The 21913-nt window shown below is 41.9% G+C and overlaps 1 protein-coding gene across 1 annotated transcript in view; it reads right to left on the bottom strand.

Moving 5' to 3' along the window:
* The window catches only part of SHANK1 (SH3 and multiple ankyrin repeat domains 1), a 619704-nt gene that overhangs the window by 244899 nt on the left and 352892 nt on the right, over positions 1–21913 (bottom strand). Inside the window, exons 7-9 of the mRNA XM_073655995.1 lie at positions 15859–16026; positions 12750–12866; positions 5994–6071 (exon numbers count right to left, since the gene is read on the bottom strand). Of these exons, the coding sequence (XP_073512096.1) occupies positions 5994–6071; positions 12750–12866; positions 15859–16026 (363 nt within the window). The remainder of the gene's footprint in view (positions 1–5993; positions 6072–12749; positions 12867–15858; positions 16027–21913) is intronic.

The following is a 21913-nucleotide window of genomic DNA, read 5'->3' as shown; positions in this document are numbered from 1 at the left end:
GACGGAACGCTTCAAGCATTACCTGGCCTCCGCAAAGTTCACCGTGTACACGGACAACAACCCGTTGACACACCTGGACAATGCAAGACTGGGTGCCCTGGAACAGCGGTGGATGGCCCGTCTCTCCAACTATGACTTCGTGATCAAGTACCGGGCAGGCAAAACCAACGCCAACGCGGACGCCCTATCAAGAATGCCTCACTTACCTGAAGGTGACGAAGACCCAGAAGAGCTGGAAGAGGTAGAACTCCCCGCGTTTCACCGGTATGGAGCCGCTCAACACTCTCACCGCGTGAAGGAGGAGGATCTAACAACGGTGATGATGAATCCCCTACCTCACCACAGCTGGGCCGAGACCCAAGATAGTGACCCTGCAGTCCGCCTGGTGAAAGATCTGCTGACCCGGGAAGACGCCCGCCTAGATCCAGATGCCCCAGAGGAAGCCAAGCAGCTATGGAAGGAGAAGAGCAAGCTGTTCCTCTACGAAGGCAAGTTGTGCAGAAGGATTGTCAACCACCGGACGCACGAGCTGACCTGGCAAGTCGTGGTCCCAAGGCGAGATGCAGCTATGGTCCTGGGGGCTTACCATGACCGAGCGGGACACTTCGGTTGGAAGAAACTGGAGTTCCTGCTAAGAGGAAGATTCTTTTGGGTCGGCATGAGAGGAGCTGTAGAAAAATGGTGCAGAGACTGTGGCCCTTGTCACCTGAGGAGGAAGGACCGCACCAGCCAGAAGACACCTTTGAGGCCCATCGTCACCACGCAGCCTCTTGAGCTGGTAGCTCTGGACCACGTCAAATTGGCTCCAAGCCGGTCTGGATACATCTATGCCCTGACAATCGTGGACCACTATTCCCGTTTTCTAGTGGTGGTCCCGGTAAAGGACTTGACAGCCCAAACAGCGGCCAGAGCCTTCCAGCAATATTTCTGCCGTCCACACGGGTATCCGGAACAGGTCCTGACAGACCAGGGTCCAGCGTTCGAGGCTGAAATCTTCCAGGAGTTCTGCAACCTCTATGGCTGTAAGAAGATTCAGACAACGCCTTACCACCCCCAAACCAACGGGATGTGTGAGAAGATGAACAATATAGTCATTGATCTCCTGAAGACGTTGCCCCTGGAGGAACGCAGCCTGTGGCCAGAAAAATTGCCGGACCTGATAGACATGTACAACAATATCCCGGTGAATGCTACAAACTGCACCCCGGCTTACCTGATGCGAGCTAGACCAGGTAAGCTGCCCGTAGACCTGGAGATGGGAGTCCTAATACCTGAGGACACCTCCCCGGATGCGGACTGGGATACAGAAAGGCAACTGCAGTACAAGAAGGTACAGGAGAGTGTGGAGAAGAGCCTGGCCCAGGTGAGAGAGAAGCAAGAAAGACTCTTCAATCAACACGCTCCTGCTAGTCCCCTAGAACCTGGTGAGCAAGTCCTAAAGCGAAAAAGAAGGCTACATAAGTTGGACGACCAGTGGGAAAGGGAACCCTACACCGTACTGCAGTCTGACCACGACAACCCAAAGGTGTGCGTAATCACCAAGGACGGAGGAGAAACCACTAGTGTCGTCTCCAGAGACCACTTCAAAAGGTGCCCCGAGCAACTCCGTAGTGCAGAAGAGGATCAGAGTGACCTTGAACCCGCAGAGGACAAGGAAGAAATGATCAGCACCATTCTCGGAGAGTTCCCTCAGTCCTGGACTCGCATAAATGATGCCATAGTGGTACCTGTCCTGCATTTCCTGCAACCGGCACAGCAACAACCAACACCAGAGCCGGAAGGTGAAGAGGAGCAAGTGGTTCCAGAGGCAGAAGAGCCTGTTCCAGCAGCCCAGGAGAGTCAACCCTCTGCTGACAGTGAGCCTGCCATGCCTGCGGTAAGCCAAAGGACCCGCAGACAGCTGCCTGCCTTACCTGTACACCCAGCTGGTAGCTGTACCCCTAACGCTAGTGGGGAAAGCCAGGTTGGTCCACCACCAGACAGTGGGTTAAGGAGGTCAACCAGGAGCACAAAGGGACAGATACCCGCTCGCTGGAGAATATAGAGTGTACTAAGATTGTAAATAACCTTGTTGCCAAATGTTAAAATGTTTGCCGAAGTTACCTGCATGTTTATTGATAGTGTGTTTCAGTCTCTTGCAGCAACCGTAAGGACTCACAGGTTATGGACTTTTATAACCGGGACCTTGTGTGGACTGCATTCTGAGCCTAACCCAGGAATGAACTAAGACTGTGAAGGACTCGGGGTAGGACAGACCCCCACCTGGTTAAGGCTCCCCGTTGTGTTGGTGATATGGACACCTGGTCACAGACCACACTGTGACCTTAAGAACTCAATTTGTGCGTCGTCTGTCTATTAATGTTTTATTGTTATGCATATTGTCTTTGTTTATTGTTTAGTCCCGGAGTACTAAATTTCACTAGGGGGGAATGTGTCACCCTACCTGGATGCCACAAGTGTAATAAAGCTGTGTCTGAGAGCAAGGGGGAGGTTCTCTGGTCAGGGGAACATTAACATGCAATGCCTCCTGTCTCAGGCCAGTAGGGGGAGCAGGCTGCCCCTATAAAAGCTGGCACTGGGGACAGGGTTAGAGAGAACTGGATTGCCTGTCTCAGCTTTGAGACGTGTCCCAGAGTGGAGCAGGGACAGAAAGTTGATTGCACCTAAGAGGAAGTGTGGCAGTAGGAGAGCCACCAGCCAGAGACAAGAGGCGAAGAGAGCCTGTCTTGGCAGATAAAGACTTATTTTACCAGACTTTGGTGTCTGAGGCTGGAAGGATTCCACATCCCCCAGCAGAGAACCAGTCCGCAAGGGACTGTACATTCCTTGGCCTAAGAAGCCTGGAGGCCCTGCCACAACCGAAGGGACCAGTAAAGCCGTACAAGGCTGGGAGCAGAAAGGAACCCACGTCGCAGGCCATACAGGCGAGAAAGCACGGAAAGCTCGGAAACGTGGGCTGTTACCCTATCAGGAGGAGATAGCCAGAAGGAGCGCAGAAAGCACGGTAGGCCTACACCCTCACCCTGACCAGGGCCAATTTCCCCGTTGCTCTCAGACATCCAGGTCCCCTCCTAGCTGGGACTGTTTGTGGGTCAGTTTACCTGTTTAGTAAAGACCCTGGACTGCAACCTGTTGTCTGTGTGCTCCTTGCTCCTCCAGCACTACCATCACTCCCACCATCCACTATATTGCCCTGGGGCCGCACTCTTCCCGTTGGGAGTCACACTACCATAGCTGCACACCTCATCAGCCCCAGCGGTCTGCATGCAGCGGCGGTTCCTAATAACCGCAATCCACGGGTGGCGTAGTCGGACATAATCAATATAACGGACTACCACTGGCCTGACCACCCTGAGCCACGGAACCGGGTTGCCACTACTACTCCCATCGTTCCCTATTGCCCGGATCCGAGTGCCCCACGGCCCAGGGGGCGAGTCATCTGTAACTGTGAAATAGCCATGGTCCTCGAAGGAAAGGGATCTCCATGCCTGAACTACCCTCGTCACCCAAGGGTTTAGAGGTGTGATCTTAACTTTTTCCAACTGGATGGTCCACATCAGTTCTTGACTTCTATCATGTAGATATGTCACAAATAGAGGTCTACAATCTAAGACCCCCAGGGTATCCTCATTTGAAGAACCTGAAGTTTTCTGTAATGTGTCCAAACTCTTCTAACGCTCAACAGTTTCCACCATTAATAGGCAGAAGTCTCCATAAAAAGATTCTTGGGTGCTCCTCAGAGATTTATAACCCTTTCTTTTAGGGAATCAGTAGGGTCAGCAATACAATCACTTGTCTAATATTATGTAGGTCCTCCGCGTGCTGGCAAAACTCCTCTGAATCATTGAGTCATGGAATTTACTTCGCTTTGGTCTCCATGGATTGGACATGTTTTCCAGCACATCCCACAGATGATTAATCGGATTGATATTTGGGGAATTTGGAGAAAGGCTATCACCTTGAATTCTTTGTCATGTTCCTGAGACCATTTCCGAACAACCATTATCTTGCTGAGAGTGGGCACTGCCACTAGGGAATCCCACTGCCATGAACTGGGATGGCTGGTCTGTACAATGTTCAGGTACGTGATACGTATCACATTCACATGATGCCAAGACTCAAAGTTTCCCAGCAGAATATTGCCTACAGCATGATACCGCTTCTGCAGGCTTCTGCCGATAGAGCATCCCGGTGCCATCTCTTCACCACATTAGTGCCGCATGTTCTCCCGATTCATGTTTCACTTCCTTGGACCAGGTTTGGTAGCAACCAACCACAGTATACCAGGAAGATATCACAAGACCTGCTATTTTGTAGAGGCTCTCACCCAATCATCTAGCCACCACAATTTGGCCATAAGAAAAGTAGCTCAGATCCTTGCCCTTGTTCATTGTTTTTCCTTCCAACACATCAACTTCAAGAATTGACTGTTCTCTTGCTGCCAAATAAATCTGCCAGTGACCACAATGTTTACTGTAAGTGTGCGCTGTCCATGGAAAGTTAGCAGCTCTTCATAGGGCTTCCACAGAAAGGCTTTGCCAGCCTCTTTATTAATTAGGTCTTTAGAGAGGTTGTCCACAACTTTTACATTGATGGCCTATCCTTAGGTATGTCATTAATGTGTGATCGGCCGGGGTCCGACACCCAGCACCCCCGCAGATCAGCCGTTATCTGTGTCAGCGGTGGCCACTGGCCTGAAGTACTTACTTACGAAGCTAGCCGTCTACTTGTAGTGGCCAGGACTTGGTACTGCATATCCGCCTCCTATTAAAATCAGTAGGAGGCGGATATATAGTACCCCGCGGCGGCCACTACAAGTAGACGGCCAGCTCCGCAAGTAAGTCCTTCCAAACGGCGGCCGCCGACTCTGATAACACCTGATTGGCGGGGGTACTGGGTGTCGGACCCCGGCTGATCAGACATTGATGACCTAACCTAAGGATAAGCCATCAATGTAAAAATTGTGGACAACCTCTTTAAGTTGGCCCTCACTATCTTAGGAGGTTAAAATCAGGGACAAAATCAATTTGGGTAGTCAAATACAAATCAAGGTCAAGGACAGAATTAAAACAGGCAGAATCAGGGCTGAGTGCAGGAGTGTGAACCAGGGTAAGTATAACTTATAACTGACAGCTAGGGACTGAGTGCTGGGGGGATAAAATTGGGAGGAGCACAAACTCTCCCCCATGGCTTTAGCAGAGAGCTGATTACATCTGGTTAATAAGCTTACTGAAGAAACCCAGGTAAGTTGGCTGGAAGGAAACAAATCCCAGCAGTGCTAGAGTTCAACAGAAACCAGCTTACGTTACCCAGAGGCAACTGAGGTGTTAGTGCAACACCACCTAGTGACAGGGGCAGAGGCAGAAGGAGCATGTTCAGACACCGGTGTTACAGTATATTATGTATCACTGATAGGCAAGATCTAAAGACTCCACCAAGAAACCTCTCCATTCTTTATACATGGACACCAGTGGTTGTTAAGAGGAATGAGATTTTGGGTGGTTACAATATAAAATTTGGAAAGGACCCCTCAATTGCTATTTTACAGTGACAGTATTGTTGCCCTTTTATGTGGCATAAGGGCCATTGGGATTTCTCAGGCACCAAGACCCAGGAGTGAGTACAACCTCAACATCACCTAATACTAGGCTCACAGAAAAGGGGACAAATGTGTGATCACTATTGGTCTGACCAACGATCATGAGAACGGGGTCGTGGACCCCTATGTGATCAAATCGTTAGTGCTCATTTGTGACCATCACTCTATTTAATTCTGCAGTAGTGCACATGTGTGACCACCATATTCAGGGACTAGAGTGGTGGTCATGCATGTGCACAGTAGCTCCATTCACGCAGGGGATTTTGGACCCCCATTTACAGAACTGATAAGGAACCCAACAATCATACATTTATCAGCTATGTTGTTTGTGGGACAACCTCTTTAAGAAAGAATAAGAAAACTAGAAGTAATAGTAAAGGTGTTGATTCCAAACCTGGAAAGGGGTCTGTCCACTGTGGTTCTTTATATCTTTGCTCGACCCTCGGTATAGCAAGACTCGAGCACAGCTTTCCTGGAGGGGAAGAGAGAAGAGTGACAAGTCAATCAGCGTGAGGAAAGAGCGGCAGAGTACAATCATTATCCCAGGTCTTCACAGGTGCAAACATGATGATTAATGACAGGGTAAATACCGTCTGTCAGAGCAAGACAAACCTGAATTAAAGAGAACCTGTCAGCAGCATTTTTCTACTTAAACTACAGGCATTGTCATGTTGGGGCTGTTATACTGATTAAAATGATACCTGCGGTAAAGAAATCCGTTTTATGGTTCTTGTGTAATCAGTGTTTGAAGTTTTTGTTTAGTGATATGCTCTTGCTTTTGGGCGGAACTATGGGCAGAGCACCAAGAAAAGATCTGCCCACAGTCCTGCCCCAAATCACGAGCATATCACTAAACGAAAACTTCAAACCCTGATTACACAAGAACCACAAAACGGATTTCTTCACCACAGGTATCATTTTAATCAGTGTAACAACCCCAACACGACAATGCCTGTAGTTTACATAGCAAAATCCTGCTGACAGGTTCTCTTTAAATGAAAACATTAAAATAAGATGGTAAACAATGTAGGATCATATATGAGCAATGGTTTGGTGAGGGCGAAGGATGGAAGTGAATATATGACCTGATGCATAAGTTTTGACGCCTTTGCAATGACCTCTGTGGGTATGTAAGCAATGCTGTATTTTTTATTGCTATCATTTTGGAGGAGGCACAGCGACTAAAAAGCAGCAATTCTGGTGCTTTGATTCTTTTTTCTTTGTTTACTTTATGGCATTTATAATAATAATATTACTTTTGAGGACACAGCAATACTGAATATTTTTTTTAATGTTGGGAAAAGGGGGGCAATTCAAACTTTTATGCTTTTTTTTTACGTTGTTATATTTTTTAAAAACTGCTTTTTATTACTTTTTTTCTAGTCCCATAGCAGACTTGACCATTGGTGAAACCTAACAAAGAAAAAAACAAAAACAAAATGAGCATATAACTTACAAAAAGTAAATAGCAATAGTACATGTAAATAACATAGGGTAGTTAGTAGTTAACACTATTTTGATGAAAAAAGCATAAAAACCATCCGACCACAACAAGGTGACCCATCTGGACAGTCCCGATGGGTACACCTTGTCGTGGTCAGATGACTTTTATGCTTTTTTCATCAAAATAGCGTTAACTAAGTACCCTATGTTATTTACGTGTACTATTACTATTTTCTTGCTTTAGAGTATATGCTCATTCTTGTTTTTCTTTTTGGTTTTGTCTGTGAAATGGTCACAGTATAAGCGTGCTCTCACACTTTGTGCGTATATCAACTTATAGTCTGGTTCTTTGGTTTTGTTGAACCAACGACTTTCTGATGGATTCAGCATGTTTGTATAAACTAAAACTAACTATCTCCCATGAAGCCCTGCCGTGGGCCTAATTTGGTAAGAATACAAAGATGGGGCAACAGAGGTCTTCAGAGAGTGCAAGGCAATCCATCAGCTAGCACCAATCACTGCTGTTAGATGCAGGTGTTGGCTCCATATCACAGCTGGCACTCACTTGAGCCCACTCAGTGCATGACTATGCCGAGGATGCCAAGATCTTTGTGACACCAGGTCTACATTTTGCATAGTTTGTGTATCCATCAACTCATTTATTGGGGATATTGTTCTAAGCTGGAAAGAGTTGAAGTGCATTGAAGGTGTGTCCAAACAGATGCATCAAAACACCCCCCCAATGCACTTGCAAGCTAATTTGCATGTGTCTTCAAAGCTTGAGTTCATGATGATGGCACGTCTGATTAGTACAGGACAGGCATCATTTTATTGTTTTTTCATCTTTTTTATGCATTTTTATGCAAATTTTCAGATGCGTTTTACAGTACCAGCTAAGTCTATGAGATTTCAGAAATCTCATGCACAGTATTTTGCGCTTGTATGCTTTTTGCACAAAAAAATGTCATTTCTTTCAGCATTTTTTCAGCATTTTTCACCCATTGAAAGTAATGGGTGGAGGAGAAACGCTGAAAAAATGCTGCAAAAAACGCAAGCATCACATTTTGTAGATTTTTTTGTGCCTGATGAAATAGAATCAGATTTTTTTTTTTTGCACTAAACTTTATCAACATGCACAAGAGACAAATGTAGCATCACAAAAACGCAGTAAAAAATGCACAAAAATGGCAGCCAAAACGCAGCACAAAACACAAGAAAAAACAAGCAAAACTTGCTTTTTTTCTGCCGCTTCTTTACTGGCAAGAGAGCAGGTTTTTCTGCAGAAAAAAACTCTGAAAAAATGCCTAGTGTGAACATATCCTAAGGGTATGTGCACACGTTAAGTATTTGGTGCAGAAATTTCTGCACTGTTTTTGCATCTCTGGGCAGGAAAACGCAGGTGCGTTTTTGCTGCATTTTTTCAGTGCATTCAATTAGTGAAAAACGCAGGCAAAAACTCCCAGAGAATTGACATGCTGCAGATTATTTTCTGCACAAAATCTGCAAGTCAAAAATACTCAACGTGCTCATGACACTTCAGGTATCTCATTCACTTTGCGGCATCAGGTTTTGCTTCAGGTTTTGTCACAAATCTGTGCAGAAAAAAACATGACAAAAGCACACCCACTCTGCAACTTGTGCACACAGCCTAATACTGCACGCAGGGTAAAAAGGGGTTTATCAGTTCACCAAGCCCTGCAGCTGGGATGAGTTTTGACAGCAAACAAAAATGGGTGCTTGTTAGTAAGTTCTAGAGAGTTCAATGCAGTTAGTGGAGTGAGTCAATCAGGAAGTGTGACGTGTGTGTGAAAGAAAGGAAGGAGAAAGAGCTAGCAAGCCTGCAACTGGATGCATATGTGGCTGTTGGATCTGAATATGGTTGTCAAACCTGGGTGTTCAGGAGAACAGGATGGAAAAAAAAGGAGAGCTCAGATTCAGTGATACAAAGCTACATTTCCAGGAGTTATTGTCGTAGTTTAGTGGGTACCCTGAGACAGCAAAAGACAAGAGGGGGAGAGAGGCTGCGTGTAGGGCAGACCTGGGAGTGTTAGTGAAGAAATATTGGGTTTGCTAGCGCAGGACACTAAAGCACTGATGCGGACTGGGTTCAAAAGAAACGTAGTTGGAATTAAAGGCTCAAGTCAACTGTGCTGAAATGCTTCTTACAAGATACATGATGCCACCGGTAACAACTATGTAAAAGCCTTTGGTGCAAATAGAAGATGCAATGGATAAGTCATGTACCTGCTATCGATTGTACATCAATTTCCATAGGAAAGTAAAGTTTATTTCCATATACTTGACTGGCTTCTTCCTTATCACAACTGTGGGTTCTGGGTTTATGTGTTATTTAGCAACATGCGGCCATAGACAGAGATGCCTAAGGAGCTCACTATCATACATAAGGAGGAACCTGTGTCACTGGTGTTTAGAGTTGCAGTAGAACACCTCGGTTCATTTGACCTTACAGTTCTGCAACCCATAACTTTATTTGTAATATTGTCCTGACATGTTCCTTTTAAAGCCGCTATATAGTGTATATAGTATTTTCACATTTTTCCTGAACACAGAAGCCAAACTATCCAAAAACTCTCTGCCCTTGACTGAGATGTGGTGGAAACAGGCACATGCTTTTTGGCCCCAATCACATGTTGCCTACATATTCCAACCATTTTTTGAGGACATATCGAGTACCTATTACGTGATGCACAGGAAAAAAAGGTTTTAACATGGGAAAAAGTTCACTAATCACCGCAATCTTTCCCATGGCCAGCAAAGGGCACTGTAATTCTTCGACAGGTTCTAGTTCTTTAGTGTATTGTGCAACTTCCCTTTTTTTTTGCTTGATGTCTCATGGTGGTGGCCCAAAGCTGAACATGACGGGAGTTGTAACTTTGTACCAGTTGGACAGTAACAGCTTTGAGGCCATTGACTTAAAGGAGACCTATCACTTGCCATAAATATGTCTTTTTGTTCATATGGTGTAAATGCCGCTGTTCTACTGAATCCGGCGATGTTTTTCTTTTATTCCTGCTCCTCTCCGTTCCTGAGATATGGCCCCATCTTTCCTGTATATAAATCTAGTCTTGTTAGCCAAGAGGGCGTGGTTCCTGACTCTTCTCTGTAGGAGTCTACTTGACCTCACCCAGTTGACTAAAAAGACTAGATTTATACACAGAGAAGAAGGGGCCATATCTCAGGAACGGAGAGGCGCAAGAAGAAAAGAAAAACAGCGCCGGATTCAGGAGAACAGCGGCATTTACACCAGGTAAAAAATACATATTTAAGTCCTTTTTAAATTAATTATCTTTGGGTCATATAAAGTGCAATTAACGACAAAAATATCAGCGACAAAAGCAAGTAAGGCGAATGTGAAGCCCCTGACATGATGAGAATCACAGTCAGAATTAAAAATCTAATGTGTTTCCCATTTAACTCAGGATTGTTGACGGCGACATTATTGTTAATGTTGGCTAGAACCGGAGCGTCTCTTTAAGGTGAAGCAGAAATGTGTTTGAGCATTTAAATAACAGAGATGCAAAAATAATTACATTGCAAATATACAAAGCTGCTCAGCGGCGGGTTTCTGGACCATGGCTGTAAACAAAATTGCTTACCTCTTTTCAAATAAAAGACCCCCGTGTCCCTGGTAGTTTGTATATAGCTGCTTTTATTACTAGTTACACACAGACAAAGCAATAACATTTGTATGGAGCGGCCGAAATCTTCCAAATTCTAAAAATATTGTGGCTTATTCCACTGGATCTGCAGGGAAACAATACATTGTGACACACAAAGGGGCCGATTCATCATTGTTTCTGTTAATTTTTTAGTCTATTTTTGTGTATTATTCGCCTGTTTTTTCATATGTGGTATATTCATCTTTCCATTTGCACCTCTGTGTTTGTTTGTATTTTTTTTTTTACTTTGTCTATTTCGCCTTTGTGACCAAGTTTAGGTTTCCTAGCCGTTTCCCCCCAGAATCACCATCTGTGACTTTTTCAAAAATTAGCAAAATGTTTGTGTAAATGTACTCTAAAGTCTCCCAGAAGTGATTTTTATGTACACCAACATTTTTGCACAATTTTTACAACATTTTGCTCAAAAATATCTGGCATACATAAAATTACTCCAGCGGTACATTTGCTCCAAAATCCAAAACTTTTAAAAAGTCACAATGGATGAATCCAGCCCAACATTTGTAAATTCCAAAACCCCCTGTCCATGAAGTTGCATAAAAATATTGCGACTTTCGAAGTTTTTACGTTGATTCCGGCCAACTCTGCAAACTTTTAGAAAAGTGTACAGACCTGAGGGGTTGGCCAAGTACGAGTAACAAATTCATCATAATTAACGAGAAAAGGAGGTGTAATTTATGACACAAATGTATTACAGCCCCCGCTGGCGAGGGTCATGTCACACGACACTTGAGAGAGGTAAATCTTACGCCAGTGGTTAAAGAATGGAGCCCATAGGGTGTGTGGTAGATCGGCTCACTCGGCTGCACATAGAGGCAGACAAAGTAATACTGTCTCTTTAAATCTTCCACTGGTTTATTAAAGTTACTGCATAAACCAGTGCAAGGTTGGCAAAATAAACATGGCCTTTCTGGCATAACGGGAAAACAAAACCATAACATATGGCACAGTCCGTATTGCTGCGGGGATCCACCCGCTCAGGAACAAACATAAAAAGATTAATCTTTCCTTAACACAAAAATACTGTTCTGGAGCTTTCATCTCCAGACACACCCAACACTGAATGAGCCAGAAGGTTCTGTATTTATCTTCTGGACTCCACCCTGGGGTGGAGATATGGTGAACAGTCTCCCACCCACTCTACAGCTGTTCACTAAACCTAGCCCTTAACATGGCTGATTAACCCCTCTCAGTACTTAGCGTGCTAGAGCAATTTTCTAGGTTCATATCACTGAAGCTAACAACCTCAGTGATACATATCCCCCCTCCAATAATTTGCCATAGGTGGTAAACCGGTTACTCACTTTGCATTGGGGCCAAGCAACTTTGGCTAACTTCTCACACACATGATCATATTACAGCATAGGAAAACCTAAGAAATAATACCGCACTCATGAAACATTATGACACCATACTGTGCCTCCTTTTGCACCTAATTAAATGCATATGCAAAATAAGAAATTGCATTGAATGCCATATTGCTCAGATTTACATGGGTGCACGGTGCTACATGAAAGCACCATGTGGCTGTATTCATAGTGTAAAAATTTCCAGGCGCACAGCTTCATTATTCGTATGACACCTCAGACCCTATTTAAAATTCATTTATCATGCATCAGTGTAAACCGGTAGGCTGCGGTACGTTACCAACAAGGTGTATAGCGCTGAGACTTCTACGGATGATTTTTCTACTGGCAAAGACCAAAACATCAGCCTCATAGCGTATACAATGCATTATCCCCCGTGACGATATTGCGTGTGCCTATATGTGACAGACAGCTGTAGTCAGGGCTACAAGCTGCCCACATAAAGCAATTATTCACTACTTATTGGTCGCAGCTGCTTCAAGGAGAACAAGAAAATTATTTACAGAACTGTCACCGATAGAAATAAAGAAGAAAAAAAGAGGTGCCGGGAAAAGATAATGACACTGGGGGTAATGCCGCACACATGTGATGGAGTGAGAGTAGCAGGAATATGGCAGAATGAGACTTCCCGGGAGCACCGACCTTGTTGTACAGGGCGCAGATATGCAAAGCGGTGTTGCCTGAAGCGTTCTGAGCAGCAGGGTCAGCGCCATAGAAGAGGAGATGCTCTAGGTGTTGTGAGTGGCCATGCTGGCAGGCCTGGGCAGGGAGAAAACACATTAGCATTCATTATGATAAATCCGGTATATAGAATAGCGCAGCTTGTAAGGTATTGTGTGCATATACCATTACAGATTGTAAAGGTATATGCACACAAGTTTACTAGTGGAAATTACTTCTTTGGGGAGTTTTTGGAGGAGTTTTGAAGCATTTTTTGCAGACTTTTGATTGGACATTGTCTATTTTTGAGTTTTCCATCAAGAAACGCTTCAAAGAAGTCACATATACTTTCTGTTTTTTCCCACCAGGCGTTTTTCAAAACTTGAAGCGGAAGATTAAACACTCCAAAGAGTGAACGTATAGACAAGAAAGTGGTTTTACAATAGATATGAATAGCAAGAGTCTTTAAAGTTTTTTTAAGTGATTTTTCAGGGCTTCTTTTGGAACAAGCAAAAAGACTCCTCAAAGAACTCCATGTGCGCACATCTTCAGGGTGTGTTCAGACTTGAGGTTTTTTTTGCTGAGTTTTCAGAGCAGAAACGCTCCAAAAACAATAAGACGTTAAAAATCCACAAGTTTTGGTTTACAAACTTGGGGTATGTGCACACAGATACTTTTTGTTGTGTTTTCAGAGCAGAAACTCAAAGTTTTTGAGGAGTTTTTACATTTGGAGGATGATTTGATGAGTCTCTACTCAGTTTCTGCTCAAAAAAGTCCTTCAAAAACTCTGTGCACATAGTCTTGGAGAGTTTCTGTTACAAAAATTCAGTAAAAAAAACTCAGTGTGAACATACCCTTACACAGGCAAAAAAACATCACTTTGGAAGTCATTGAGTATGGCCGCATCACAGCTCCTACAAAAGCCAGTATCCAACGTTCTCAAAAGATGTGCCGTTTATGATTCTAGGAAGGCTAAGTGACCAGCTATAACTTTGGCCATATTAGTTGCTATACATACAGCTTTCCCATCAATAAAGTCAAATGTTTTAACAGCATTTCAACATCCTGCTAAAGGGTGACTCAGGACCCCATTACAGTACCTACAGTTATCATCCAGCTCCCCTAGTTTATTAAATAAATAAATAATGGAAACAAATATTCTGTCTCTATAGTTCACAGATTTTATAGCAGGACCTAGAAATTATTGTATAATGGCTGCCATTTTGGTTGTAGCCCAGATTGCACAGGAAAAGGTATGGCTAAGACATAGCAGGACAACAAAAATTCATACTTACTGGGGAACATTTATGAAAGTCATCTTGGACCTGTCCTTATTTTAGTTAAAGGGTTATTCTGATCTTCATGAATGGGTATTGCTGGATAGGCTTTGTAAATTTTCAATGGTTCTTGAAATATTAACACCTTTCTTTTGGTTACAGCTCGTTGCCTAGGATACCGACCACCACCGCTAGGCAGCAGAACATGCGCAGTGCTTGCAAAATTTTATCTTTTGAGCTTGTAAGTGCTATTTGAAGCTGATCAGGATTTCTGGAGTGAGCTGTTACCTCATAATCCTGGCCAGCTTCTGCGCAGTGCTAACCAGCTAGACAGCAGCGTTGGTCGGTCTCCTAGGCAATGAGGTGTAAACAAAAGTAAAGTGTTATTATCTCATGAATGGTTGCAAATTTGAATAAGAAATAAATTGCAAAAGTCCTTGTTTTTACAAGCACTACTACACTGTGTTCCAAATTATTATGCAAATAATATTTTCTCATATTTTCCCAAATTACCTATATGAATTGCAGTCATTGTAATTTTCCAGTCAAATAACTATTAGAGTACAATTCAAAGGTTTTTGTACAAACTGCCTATGATAAGAGTATATTTAAAAAAATATAAAAAACTCAAACTGCACTCAAAATGCATATTCCAAATTATTATGCACAGCAGAGTTTTCAACCTTTTCATTTTAATAAAGAACAAAAAAATGGTCATTTTTGAAATTATAAGCATTAGCAGGTTATTACAAACTGAAATCAAACAGTTTTCAACTCAAAACTTTATTCTAGGTGATGTTACATTTGCACATAGGACCCCTTGTTCGAAAGGAGCTTCTGAACTCTCTCGTCCATTGAATTTGTCAGGTTTTGGATGGTTTCTGCTTTAATTGTTTTGCATGAGGACAGAATACCCTCCCAGAGCTGTTGTTTAGATGTGATCTGCCTCCCGCCATCATAGACACTCCTTTTGATGATGCTCCAGAGGTTCTCAATGGGGTTGAGGTCAGGGGAGCATGGGTGCCACACCATAAGTTTGTCCCCTTTTATGCCCATAGCAGCCAGAGATGCAGATGTGTTATGTGCAGCATGAGAGGGGGCATTATCATGCATGAAATGATCTCGATGGCCCAGATGGATGGAGTGGAGGATGGCTGGTTGATGGACACCCCATGCAAACACGGCTACGGCGCTAACAAGGAGGAGGTGGAGTAATGTTTTGGGCTGGAATCATGGGGAGAGAGATTGTCGGCCCTTTTAGGATCCCTGAAGGGGTAAAGATGAACTCCATAATGTATGTTGAGTTTCTCAAACAGCACTTCCTTCCATGGTTCAAGAAGAAGAACCGTGCATTCTGCAGCAAGATCATTTTCATGCATGATAATGCCCAGTCTCATGCTGCACATAACACATCTGCATCTCTGGCTGCTATGGGCATAAAAGGGGACAAACTTATGTTGTGGCATCCATGCTCCATATACCCATTTATGAACATGGAAATAACCCTTTAAACATTTCTGAGATAGATTGGTGATAGAATATATGGCTGCTTTGGGTCTCTCCAGTATTTCAGCTAGGCACCATAGAAGTACAATTTACAGGGATCTCATAGTCTGTATAGAAATACTCTGAAAATTTATTTTCGGCACACCCCTAGCATTCACTACCAATGCCACAATTGTACTCCCAGTTAACGCCCTAGTCAAAGCCAATCTGTCCAACTTCTTTCTGTTAACCTTAATATTTCAATTGCCAACCATTATGCCACCATGTTGCCTGCCTTGTCAAGTGTTAAAGAACACAGTTATTATTACCTGGTGAATTTCTTGCCAGCCATTTTCATCCACTGTGCCAATATATGCTCTATTATAGAGCAATAACTCGCAGCACCTGGGATCTCCACCCACCATGGCGGTATGGTACAGTGGGGTTAGACCTCGACGATCTTTGTAATTTGGAGAACCGCCAAGGTCCAAAAGCGTCTATAAAGGAAAATAATATATAGTGAGAATTAAAATACACTCTCCTTTGCATTAAAGCCTCATTCAGGCACTAAGTAAAACCCCATTGCGGTACCACATATAAACATTGTGATCACAATATTTTCAAGAGCTTTTTTTTATGTAATTTCTCCCACAGACATTAAGGGTGGCAAACGTCACTTATTAATACTTTTTGCCATAAAACATCACAAACAGAACATACAATATTGTAGTAATCTTTGAAAACTGAGAATAAGATTATCCAAAAAATGCTGAAACACTTGAAGAAAGAAGATCTAATAGGAATTTTCTATTTTTAAAGATCCTCAGACATGTAATTCAGATGGAAGATAACCTTGTAGGGGATCCACATGTATGAATTTACAGGATATCCAGTATATGTCACACTGTTAATATATAGTGATGGGAAAACACATCAATCCTTGACAAACCCCAGAACAATAAAATTTGAGGGACTATCTTGAATTTTAAAATTGTCTCGTAGTTTTCCTTTTTATGCATTTTCCTGCAACTTTACCTGGTCTGAATTATAAAAAAAATTCTAATGAACATTCTGAGTATATCATAAAAATGTAGAAAAAATGGAATAAATATGACAAAAACAAGTCTTTTAAAAAAAAATTAAAAAATTATGACCAAACTTCAATAAACCTGATGGCAGAAGACAACCCTCCTGAAGTTTAGCACTGGAACATCTTATTTTTACTACACCTATGTGTGGGGGAAGGGAAGCGACAACCGCTCTTATACCACAAAATCAAGCTCAAAATAATTGCAAAGTTTTAACCCCGTAAGTACCAACACTGTTATATGACCACAATTCTAATATATGAGCATCAGGATCATGTAAAGTAGAAGGATCCAATCTGTAACTCGGCATTGCTGACGCACTACAACTCCTTAAATCCCCTGTAAATCTCTTCTATGAAGTGTTAGCGTGTTTGAAGTCTGCAATCTGAGAAACGAAATAACATATTGATAATAATAGTAATATGCATGTTGTTAGGTTAATTTGAATGTGTGGGGGGGATTAAGCTTTGTGCATCAGCATATAAATGTATATTTATATGATAAATATGCAGCGCTGACTCACAGCATAAATTATTTCTTGCAACAATTACTTATTGATAGAGGAAAGCAAGCAAAGTCAACATTTCTTAAACAAGCCGAATAGACAAAAATGAGTCTTGGAGGAAGCAATATATACAGAATTACAAGCAGAGGTTGGGGCCATAATACAATACAACGTAATACAACCCACCTGTTGTACGGGATGCAAGGAAAAATTGTTTCTAAAAAATCTGAACATTCCTGGCAAATTCAGGACAGTTGGTCTTCATAAACATTATGGCTTTATAGATTAAAAATAAGTACAAAAAAACTGCTCAGAGATATCCAATTATTTCCTCTAAAGCAAATAGATTTAAAATGTTGGAGCTAAATAATTTCTTGTTTAGGGTTTAATCTGTCAGATACAAAACCCCAAATTCTCTTCAAGCCTGGGAAACGATTTTTGGTTGCCTTCAGTCACCACTAGATGGAGCTTAAGAACATAAAGAGGACCTGTCATTTGATAAAAAAAATGCATTAAGTAACTTGTAAAAATCGTTGAGGTTCCCTGATTCTGACGCTCTTTTCCATTTTGTGTTGCGTCGTTCCATTGCAGAGATATTCATTTTTGTTGCTTTTGGAGCACAGTATGTGAAATCTCTGCTTGCAATCCAGCTGTACTTCAGAGTCTTCTCTGGGGACATGTGTTTCACCCCTCTTTTCCTGATGCTGCCAATCAAAGCACAGCACCTGTTGTAGTGGTTGAGCAGTCTGAGACACTGCTGAGCTTTCATTCGCAGCATCAGGAAAGGAGTGGTGAAAGCACACACCCCCAGAGAAGACTCTAAAGAAATACACAGCTAGATTGCAAACAGAGATTTCACATACTGAGCTCCAAAAGCAACAAAATGAATATCTCTGAAATGGAACGACGCAGCGCAAAATGGAAAAGAGCATCAGATTCAGAGGAGCGTAGGGATTTTTAAAAGTTGTTTAATGATTTTTTTTTAGCAAGTGACAGGTCATCTTTAAATGAATGTGCACACAGCCAGAAAACACTGTGGAGAAATGCCCAGTTGATCTCCAAGTAGAGATTTCACATAGTGCGCTCCAAAAGCAACAAATGTGAATATATCTGCAATGGAACGACTCAGCACAAAATGGAAAAGAGCAGCAGAATCAGGAGAGCTCAGGGAATTTTAAGAATATTTTTTGAGCATGTGACAGGTCCTCTTTAAAGGGAATCTGTCAGCGGGTTTTTGCTATGTAATCTGAGAACATCATGATATAGGAGCAGAGAGCCTGATTCCAGTGATTTGTCACTTATTAGGCTGTGTTTTGCTGTTTTAATACAATCAGTGTCTTATCAGCAGGTGATTATCACTACAGGACTAGGTGTCTGAGCTCTGCTAGATCTGCAGCAGAGAAAACTGTAATTCCATAACAAACGTTCTACCGAGTAAACTAAGTGACATATCGCTGGAATCAGGGTCTCTGCCCCTATATGATGCTGCTGTCAGATTTCATAGTAGGAACCTGCTGACAGATTTCCTTTTATGTAGAGAATTGTGGATTTATTAATTTGCACAATCCACATATTTGCTAGAACATGGAATATAATAAGTCATTTTATTTGCCAGCGTTAAAACGCAGGCTGCATAAACTCGACTTGCTCTTTGTTAATGTATCAAAAATCAATTGACTAGTCATCAAAACTGGAACCTTTTGACTCGGGACACCACAAATCTGCCAGGATTATTTAAAAAAAAATCAGAGCTTTTGGCATATATGCCCCATACACATTAGATAGTGTTTCAGTGCCACCAAAATTGTCAAGTTGGGACAGTGGTGTAACTTGAGTTGCCAGCACCCGGTGCAAGGCTGTGTATATGTATGTAAAGCGCTGCGGAATACGTTGGTGCTATATAAAAATAAAGATTATTATAAGACATATTCTTTGCAACCTCTTAGCCCGTGAACCATTATCACTTCCCGCGACCCTTCCATCATGACCGATGTAATAATAGTTTGTGCTTTGATCCCCTACTTTTTTTTACTGCTTTTCCCTTAACTTTTTAAAGTAAGTTACATGTTGCTATTTATTTATTTTTATATTATAGATATAGATTTATTTATATATATATATATATATATATATATATAAATCTATATATTAATATATACCTATATATGATATAGATAAATATATAAATATATATTTATATAAATGTACATAAATATATATATAAATATAATAAAATACATATAAAAATAAATCTATCTATATATATATGTTGATATATTTATTTTATTTTTATTTATTTATTTTTATATATTTTTTATGTAACAATCTTATTAACCTAGCTCTATACCTAAGCCTAACTCTAGCCACTAATCCAACCCTAACCCTAGCCCTAAAACAATACCCACCCCTAACCCTAGTGTAAAAATATAATACCACCTCTAAATAATGAATGAAGACAGTATTGAATCATGGGCACTGTCTTTATTCATTATCTGTTCATCTTCTGTAACCTCGGTTGCTGCTTATGCAGAGCGAAGCAGTCCTTATGAGTTTGGCATCGGCTATTGTGCTCCGTTGAGCAGCGATCGAGATAGCAAAGCTGTTACATGACTGCAAATTATAATATGAGCATCAGGAGGATCATGTAAAGTAGCTTTATTATGTTGATCTTTGTGATTTAGGTCACTGCCTATGCAGAACGCAGCAGCCATTGAAAAATCTATCTCACCTGTTGCGCTCTGCATATGCAGTTCCAGGTGGGTAATCTCTGTTGAACTCGAAGAAAACAAAGCGCTTGCAAGTGTCGATCATTTTACTTTAGGTGCAATGTGGGAGAGGAGAAGTGTTGGTGAAATTTTGCACCCTCATAGTTTTTGGTGCCCTGGCCCAACCCCCGAGGTACACCGCTAGGTTCAACCAACTGTAATCTAAAGGCTCTAGGTGGGATGACACCTTGTCCATTCTCCGTCTTTTCCCAGACAATCTGGAAGGGTTGCTGTGCATGAGATAAAGAGCTAAACTAACTACGTATCACATTGGGATATCACAATTAGTCGTGTGAAGTGACAACCTCAGCTCTGCTACATGTGCGTGCAAACAGAAAAACAAAAATGGACCATATTTAAGTGCAATTCTCCGCAGGCTCACAGTGGGGTACCGTGGCTCCGCTACTATTGACCTCAGTATGCTGCACTCTCATTTGCTTCTATGGCAACCGGTTATTGTTAAAGGGATGGGGACACAAACCTACGGTTTACTTTGTCTCGTGCTATTGTCTGTTAATTGAACAGCGATATGTTCATGTTATAACATTCCTCCAGAAAATACGAAAGATTCGTACGACTTAAATGTTACCATGGAAGCAGATCCCCATCCTCCCCCAAAGCTATTAACCCCTGCGGTAATGATGAGCAGAACTGGGCTGCGGGCCAACATGTGGTGCCAGGAGGGGGTCATATGATGCCGTCCAAGAAGCACGGTAACATGTGGACTACGGAGGGTTCATATGCAAATGTAGAGGGGGGGAGGGTTAGTGCCGAAATAATACTGTAGATTACTCTGCTGTATTGATAAGAAGCCTGGATCCCTAAATGGCTATTAACACCAATGTAAACCGGCAAAATCAGTACTTTCGTGTCCTTATATGCAAGCAGGCGCTGATGCTTTATGTATTTTTTTTGTTTTTGTTATATATTGTACATTATTGTTCACTTGTTACTAAAAAATATTATATATCTGCAGAAGGAGCTGCAGTTCACCTCTGTGCCCTTGAGGTATTGGGGCCAAATTGTGATTACTACAAGTCTGATTCATCATTTGCTGTTTAATTGCTGATGTTTTATGTATTTTTTTGTTTGTGTTATGTATTGTTACGTTATTGTTCACTTTTTACAATAGAATATTATATTTTTGCAGATGGAGCTGCAGTTCACCTCTGTGGCCTTGAGGTACTGGGGCCAATGTGTGATTACTAAAAGTTTGATTCATCATTTGCTGTTTATTTGTTGATGTTTTGTGTATTTTTTTGTTTTTGTTATGTATTGTTACATCATTGTTCACTTATTACTAAAGAATATTATATTTCTGCTGATGGAGCTGCTTTTCACCTCTGTTCACTTGAAGTATTGGGGTCAATATGTGATTACTACAAGTTTGATTCATTATTTGCGGTTTAATTGCTGATGTTTTATGTATTTTTTTGTTTTTGTTATATATTGTTACATTATTGTTCACTTATTACTATAGAATATTATATTTTTGCAGATGGAGCTGCAGTTCACCTCTGTGCCCTGAGGTATTGGGGCCAATTTGTGATTACTACAAGTCTGATTCATCATTTGCTGGTTTTTTTCATAAGTGATTTTTTCATTTTTTTTTATGTCTTGTGCTGTCAAAAATTCTCCTTATTTTCGTCTCTAACCTGTTTTTGCAACCTCTTAGCATGAGAAGTCGTGTCAAAATATCACAAAATTTGCAGAAAAGTTTCAGACATGTATAAAATCACTCAGGTGGAAAGAACTGGAGTATATTTGTACAAAAATATGGGCACTTTTTAAAAAGTCACAATTGATGAATCAGAAGTAGTGTTGAGCGAGCACTAAAATGCTCGGGTGCTCGAAGCTCGGGCCGAGCTCACCGTGATACTCGGGTGCTCGACCCGAGCAACGAGCCCAATGTTAGTCTATGGGAGACCCGAGCATTTTTGCAGTCTGTAGAAAGCCTAAAAAGTGCCCAAAACGATAGTGACAGTGCTCAAATGACATGGGGACAGCATGGGGATCGCCCCAGGAA

Source organism: Phyllobates terribilis, unplaced genomic scaffold (assembly GCF_046119375.1).
Source record: "Phyllobates terribilis strain yellow unplaced genomic scaffold, ASM4611937v1 Scaffold_12__6_contigs__length_324123572, whole genome shotgun sequence".
Lineage (NCBI taxonomy): Eukaryota > Metazoa > Chordata > Amphibia > Anura > Dendrobatidae > Phyllobates > Phyllobates terribilis.
The sequence above is the reverse complement of the archived record's forward strand: the minus strand, read 5'-3'. Positions and strand labels throughout refer to the sequence as shown.